Genomic DNA, 7,410 nt, shown 5'->3' with positions numbered 1-7,410 from the left:
CACACATTGCTTATTTTCCCTTTGGAATGCATTATTGCTCTATCCATGAAAGTCTTATACAACAGTGTATTTTTCTGGATTCCACACTTGCCTTGATCTGGTAATATTTGATGGTGAATAAGGAAAAGTTTAATGAAAGATTCCCTACATTGTCACATTTTCAGAGTTTCATCAAGCATAAATAGTTGACATTATCTAAGATTTAAACATTAGATGAAGGATTTCACAAGTTTTTCGTAATTGTACTATTTCTCTAGTGTGGAACCTCAAATGTTACAAAGAATACACAATGGGTAAAATATTTGCCACATTTTCCCAAAAGAAAAATCTTTCCCCACTAAAAAATTTAAGATGTTTCCATTGACCTGAAATGAAGTCAAAGATATATCCTCATGCATTACATCTGTTAAGTTTCTCACCAGTGTGAACTCTCTGTTACATTCTAACAGATATGCCAAAAGTAAAGGATTTACACTTTAAATACATTTGAAAATTTTTCCCTCCTTTAAGTATTCTCTAATAAATTTTAAGATAATATTTCTCAGTAGAGGGTTGTCTCATTTACTTCAGTCATAAAGTTTCTATACTGTGTAAAATCTCTGATAATTTCCCAGACTGATATTGTGGGTAATGCATATGTCACAAACACCTTATTTGTAAGTTTTATCTCGTGTATGAATTCTCTGATGAGCACTAAGATGTGATGGTTGGGCAAAGCATTTTTCACATTCTCTACATTTGTAAGGTTTTTCTCCCGTATGACTTCTTCTCTGATGACTTCTCAGATTGTGTTTTTGTGTAAAGCATTTGTCACATTCACTACATTTGAAAGGTTTCTCTCCTGTATGCATTCTCAGATGAGTTCTAAGATGGGATTGCCTGGCAAAGCATTTGTCACATTCACTACATCTGTAAGGTTTCTCTCCTGTATGAGTTCGCTGATGAATTCTCAGCTTTCCTTTTTCAGTAAAGCATTTGGAACACTCACTACATTTGTAAGGTTTTGCACCTGTATGAATTCTCTGATGAATACTAAGATGCGATTTTTGAGTAAAGCATTTGTCACATTCACTACATTTGTAAGGTTTCTCTCCTGTATGAATTCTCTGATGAACACTAAGATGGGATTGACTAACAAAGCATTTGTCACATTCACTACATCTGTAAGGTTTCTTTCCTGTATGAATTCGCTGATGAATTCTCAGTCTGACCTTTTCAATAAAGCATTTGTCACATTCACTACATTTGTAAGGTTTCTCTCTTGAATGAATTTGCTGATGAACACTAAGATTTGATGATGCAGTAAAGCATCTGTCACATTCAGTGCATTTGTAAGGTTTCTCTCCTGTATGAATCCTCTGATGACTTCTCAGATTGCTTTTTACAGTAAAGCATTTGTCACATTCAGTGCATTTGTAAGGTTTCTCTCCTGTATGAATTCTCTGATGAATTCTCAGATTGCCTTTTACAGTAAAGCCTTTGTCACATTCACTACACCTATAAGGTTTATCACCAGTATGAATTCGCTGATGAATACTAAGATGGGATTTTTGGGCAAAGCACTTGTCACATTCACTGCATTTGTAAAGTTTTCCTTGTGTATGAAATCTCTGATGCATCCTAAGATTGAATTTTTGTTTAAAAGACTTTTCACATTCACTACATTTGTGAGGTTTCTTTCCTGGATAAAAGTTCTGCTGACTTTGAAGATTGTCTCTCTGGGTAAAGCATTTGTCAAGTTCACTACAATTGTAAGGATTCACTCCACTATTCTTTTGTTTCACCAATGGTTTATGTTTCGAGAGAAAAACCTTAGCAAATTCTGTATTTCTATTGGGTTCTTTCTTTCCTATGTGGATTCCTTGATTGAGACTAATGATTGAACACACATTTAAACCATTTGCACATTCTTTATACTTGCAAACTTCTTCAGTGTTCCCAGTTTTAGGTGTCCTTAGGTTTGAGAATTGAAGAGATGCATCTCTGTGGTTGGTTTTATAAGGTGTACTTTGGGTAGATTCATGAATCCTATTGCTGAGTTCATTGCATTTAGAAGACTTCTTTTGGATATTCGCAGGCTCATGGACAATGTACAATGTGTCTTGATCCAAGACCTTCTCATACATTCCACATATGTGATGATTTTCTGAAAAAGTGCAATTAGAGATGACAGGGATTACTCACATAGGTATGACGTGACTCAATAACCAGTGTTGGCTGAAGTTTTAGCTAAAATATACATTCTCATGGACTCATGCTCTTAAGAGAAATTTTTTTTAATTATTACATGTATCCTTAGAAGAACCTCAAATCTGATCTACATCAGATGATAGGAAATGATAATTGCCTTCTAAAACTCATTTTAATATTATACCTCCTACCTACCTCAAAAATATTAACTCATAATTGCTCCTGCTTAAAGGAAATACATTGGCAATGAGTGGATCAGAGACTGAAGGACAGTCATCCAGACACTGCCCCACCTGGGGATCCATTCCACATGCAGATAAGAAACAAAGACAGGATTGCTGATACCAATAAGTTCTTTCTAACAGGAGCCTGATATTGCTGTCTCCTGTGAGGCTCTGCCAGCACCTGACCAACATAAATATGGATGCTTGCAGCCAACAATAGAACTAAGAGCATGGCAATCCCAATAGGGAAGTTAGGGGATGGATTGAAGGAGCTGAATGGGTTTGTAACCCCATAGGATGAGTAATAATATTAATCAACCAGACTCCCTGATCTCCCAAGGACAAAATCACCAAGCAAAGAGTACACATGAAGGGACTCATGTCACCTGCTACATATGTAGCAGAGGATTGCCATATCTGGCAACAGTGAGAGTGGGGGCCTTTGGTCCTGTGAAGGCTCAGTGACCCAGTATAGAATCCTAGTGCAGTGAGGGGGCATTGCAGTGCGGGTGGAGGAGCACTCTCATAGAAGTAGGGAGGAGGGATGAAAGGAGAGGAGGAGTTACAGAGGAGGAACCTGGAAGGGAGAAAACATTTGAAATGTAAATAAAATAACAAATAAAAAAGAAAGAAAATTGTACTTTGCAGAAGGTAGGACAAATAAGTGATAGATCTGTAATAAAATACAAAAAAGTAGATCTCTGAACAATGTAGCTCTAATTTTATGGTTACAATTTGATTCAGAGTGACAATGTGTAGCATTGGTAGGTATAAATTTATGATGTAACTGGCATTGACATGGAAACCAGTAAACAGTTTTATTTCAGCATCCTAAATGAAAGGATAAATAATCATGTCCCAGAACTAAAACAATTGTCAAAACCTAAATAAAATATCTCTCCATAAAAACAGCTCTATATATACTTGAAACCTTTTGCAGTTTCTAAAATCTTAAATGAAGGAACACTAAAGCAATAGTAAGATTAATATACTGCAACTATTGTATATGCAGAAATAGAGCCTGCCAGTGGTGCTGCACGCCTTTAATCCAGCACTTGGGAGGCAGAGGCAGGTGGATGTCTGAATTCAAGGTCAGCCTGGTCTACAGGGTGAGTTCCCGGCAGCCAGGGCTACACAGAGAAACCCTGTCTGGAAGATTAGTGGTAAGGAGAGAGCTCAGAGAATTTAACACTGATTAATCTTCCAAAGAAAGCAAGGAAATGGAAAGAACACACAATGAAACATTATGATTTTAACCAGAAAAAATTATGATTTTCCCTTTTTTGGTAGTCTATAGATACTTCAGAGAGTTTCCATAAACACGAAATAGAAACATTCAAAGAAAGAATCAGGAAGTCAACAAGAGGTGCAATCTTACCAACAAACAATAGATTGTTGTAATTCTCCAACATCACATCCATGTACAATGCCCTCTGAGCAAAAGTGAGACATTCCCATTCCTCCAGTGAGAAGTCCACAGCCACATCCTTAAAGGTTAACGGACCCTGGAATGGAAAATTACCTATTTACTACTGGACCAAAATCTTTTCTTTGATAAAAAAGGAATTAATTAAGATATACTTTGTGATACAAATGATTGAAGAAAATATTGAAAGACAAACATTTTCAAAAAGTGCAATGGAAAAGTGTCTGAAGTTCTGAACTGTTGCTCTTCCACGGACAATCTATACAATGACTTACTGTAATGCTCACATTTAGAAAGGCTCTCACCTTCATGAATTTCCTTTGGTTACTGAGACTTTAGCAGCAAATGAAAGGTGGGCCATAATCACTACATTTGAAAATGTAGATACTGTGTAAAATACTCATAGACTTCCTTCTATTTCTCTGAGAGTGCATGATGTCATAATTACAAAAGCAGTAATCATTTACAGAATATAATATATACATTTGATGTCTAGATGCAGTAATGTAACTTTATGAAATATGGGTTGATATCAAATAGAATCCCAGTTCCACATCATAAATTGTCAAATTATAAAGACAAGAAACATGCCTTCAAATTTTACAATGCAGAGTTTGCTGAAATATGGACACTTGCTTCTTCCTGTGTGCAGCTGCATCTCACTTGTCTGTATTACAACAGATCTATTTAACAATCTGAGGACTCAGTAGAATGTTACATTCTTTCTAGATCAAACTGGTAGAATGTGAAATGCAGAATTAATGGATGAACTAAATGTCAGAGTTTTTCTTAAACAGAACAGAACTGCAGCATCAGGGCATACATTCAACATTGCATATGACACAGAAAATCAAATGCTTTGGGAAGTTATTTTATGAGAATATATTCAAAACTACAAAGTAGAGCAACCAAAATTTGAGAATATTTAAATTATTTTAATATTTTGTATAAGTTGGTATAATCAATACATATAATAACAATTTCATAAGTTCCATATGGTCTTTCATAACAGATTGATTAGATATGTATGTCTGAACAGGTGGCATAAGTGGCAAGGCATTCCAATAGAGCAGAATCATTTTCTTTGATCAAATTTTGTTTTCATATTAAAGGAGAATTATACCAATTCTTCTTGAGTATTTAATAATTATTCCTCATAATATTAACAATTTAAAATTTCAATCTTCTAATTTTAACCTTATTTAATTTTCTTCAGAATTTGACCACTTGTGTATTAGAATTATAGCTTGCATAGACAAGTATGATCTACAATTCTTCCTTTCTTCATGAAAACTGTAATTCACTGGTTATATATTGTCTCTATTACAAATGAGCCTGAAAAATGTAAACCTGGGGCATGAAAAAATGACTAAGAAGTAAAAGTACTTGCTGCTTTCTATAGAAACAGAATTTAATTCTTTCTAAACATATTACAGCTCACTACAATGTCTGAGTACAGTAAGCAGGGTTTGGTGCTGCACTCAGGGTTTTAGGGGCATAATGTATCATTCAGTGTACATAAAAATATTCAGATGAACACATATATGAAAAGAAAATTGTATTTTAGTGAAAAATAAAATCATTGCCACAACCCTTCAGTTGTGTAATGCATAATTTGGATCAAGAAGAATAACATAGGTTCTATCAAGCTTTCTTCCTGCTAAAGAAGAAAACACAAAAAAATTAAAAATTATATTTCATTTGGTGAAATAAGAAGGTGAAGACCACACCACTTCTAAAGATTGAAACCAAAAAGAAAGGAAAATAACCATGTCCATACTGAAAATTTACCACAGTGGCAGTATCTCTCATGAGAGAAACAGATTTCAGGTGTAAACACTTCAATGATTACTGTGTGACATAAAATGTCAAAGAGTTGTCAGAATACTGAAATCTGCATCAGATCACAATCACATCATTGGCAAAAGAAAGACAATTTCCATCCATCATCTATGCCTCTAGAGAGCTAATACATTTACTCTTAGGATTCAACACATTGGGTCCCTTATAATGTTACTCCTCTACAAATTCTACTCTTCCATATATTGAATAGTGATGCCAATTTCAACATATTTCCATATCCATATTCACAAGCTTGTGTCTGAAAATTTGACCATCCATGAAATACCACTGATGTGACACAAGAGACCTTACTTCCACACTAATATATAAAAGGACAGAACTTTACCCGATGTAGAAAATACCCATCAATATATTCTTGAGAATCATCTTTAATAGATGCCATGGAGACCAGCAGGTCTCCAGTCCATGGGAATTTTATGTTCTCACAGTATAAAATCCAGCAGAAATATGAAGATGTTCTATACATGAAAACCCAAAACATTACATTTTTATTATCACAGAAAAAAATAAAGATCATAGAAAAGAAGCCCTTAGATCATATTTCACATATAGATAAGTAATCTTTTGAATGGATTGAATAAAAAAGGGATTTATAAGAAATGTGGACAGAACACTGACCTTCGGAGTGTTCACCAGAGAAGCACTCATTATGTTGTTCTGCTTCTCCTAGGTGCTGTGTGAGGAACAATGATTAGAATTGTTTAAATTTCACATCAAGGATTGAATAATTCAAATTGGAAATAAATATGACTGTATTACAGATAATGCTAAACCACATTTAAAAAATATTTAAGAGCAAAATGATACCTGTATCTTGACAACATTTCCACAGATGTGACAGCATGCTATGATTTGTGTTCTGATATGAGTATAACCTGAGGACTATTTCTAACCTTAGAAAATACCAGGCACAAACATAAAACACATGTACACCTGCTGTAGAACACATTAATACTCAGGGTAATTATGGAAGACTCATCTTCCTGGACTAAAGTCAAAGAGAGATAGCTAGTGGGTGCCAAGACTGATTTCTAGATGAATGGAGTTTCATTAGTAATCACACTAGAATAAAACATCTGAGCCTCTGATGATGTTGCAGTTCACGCTATGCAGAAGATAAAGTCTATGTCTTTTCCATTTGTGTCCTGTTGCCTTGGAACACAAAGGTTCTATCTCATAAATATGCTGTAGTTCCACATGAAAGCAAGAATGAACGCATGGGTCTCCTGGCATAAATACAAACACATGCACATACATACAAGTACATACATGTGTTTACACATAAATAAAAACATAAGAACTCATTCTGACTGTTGAGATATTATTACTATGAAAAGTGCTCTTGACCATGGTATCAGCAAATATGCAGCACTTTCTAAGTATTTCATTCATCTTATAGTTCTCTTATGTCAAATATTTTCTTGGTATTTAACAGGTACAGGAATAGTTTCTTTCTATGACCCTGCATCACAAGCTTAGGTTGACACTTGGAAAGAGCAGATGGACTGTGGGAAATCATATAAAAATGATGAGAATTGATGAGGAAAATGATAATTTCCTAGAAACAAGTGAACAAGTCAGCTTTCAATGTCATACATTAAGCCAGAAAATAAGGAAGGTCCTGAGTTCAATTCCCTGCAACCACATCATGTCTCACAACCATCTGCAATGATCGGATGCCCTCTTCTGGTGTGTCTGAAGATAGCA

The 7,410-nt window shown here is 34.9% G+C and overlaps 1 protein-coding gene across 3 annotated transcripts; it reads right to left on the bottom strand.

The window, feature by feature from the left end:
* Positions 1 to 650: 650 nt before the first annotated feature.
* LOC117709282 (uncharacterized) lies at positions 651 to 6,351 on the bottom strand. Of its 3 annotated transcripts, none has more exons than XM_076933488.1 (4): positions 6,322 to 6,351; positions 3,793 to 3,919; positions 1,764 to 2,179; positions 651 to 1,694 (listed from the first exon to the last, which is right to left on the bottom strand). In XM_076933488.1, the coding sequence occupies exons 1-4, from the start codon at positions 6,349 to 6,351 to the stop codon at positions 651 to 653; spliced, it is 1,617 nt and encodes a 538-aa protein (XP_076789603.1). The 3 variants fall into 3 exon arrangements, with proteins under 3 accessions (XP_076789603.1, XP_076789604.1, XP_034359458.1); XM_076933489.1 differs by having other exon boundaries at positions 1,764 to 2,146; XM_034503567.1 differs by having other exon boundaries at positions 651 to 2,146.
* Between the last annotated feature and the right edge of the window lie 1,059 nt (positions 6,352 to 7,410).

This window comes from Arvicanthis niloticus, chromosome 5, assembly GCF_011762505.2.
Source record: "Arvicanthis niloticus isolate mArvNil1 chromosome 5, mArvNil1.pat.X, whole genome shotgun sequence".
NCBI lineage: Eukaryota > Metazoa > Chordata > Mammalia > Rodentia > Muridae > Arvicanthis > Arvicanthis niloticus.
The sequence above is the reverse complement of the archived record's forward strand: the minus strand, read 5'-3'. Positions and strand labels throughout refer to the sequence as shown.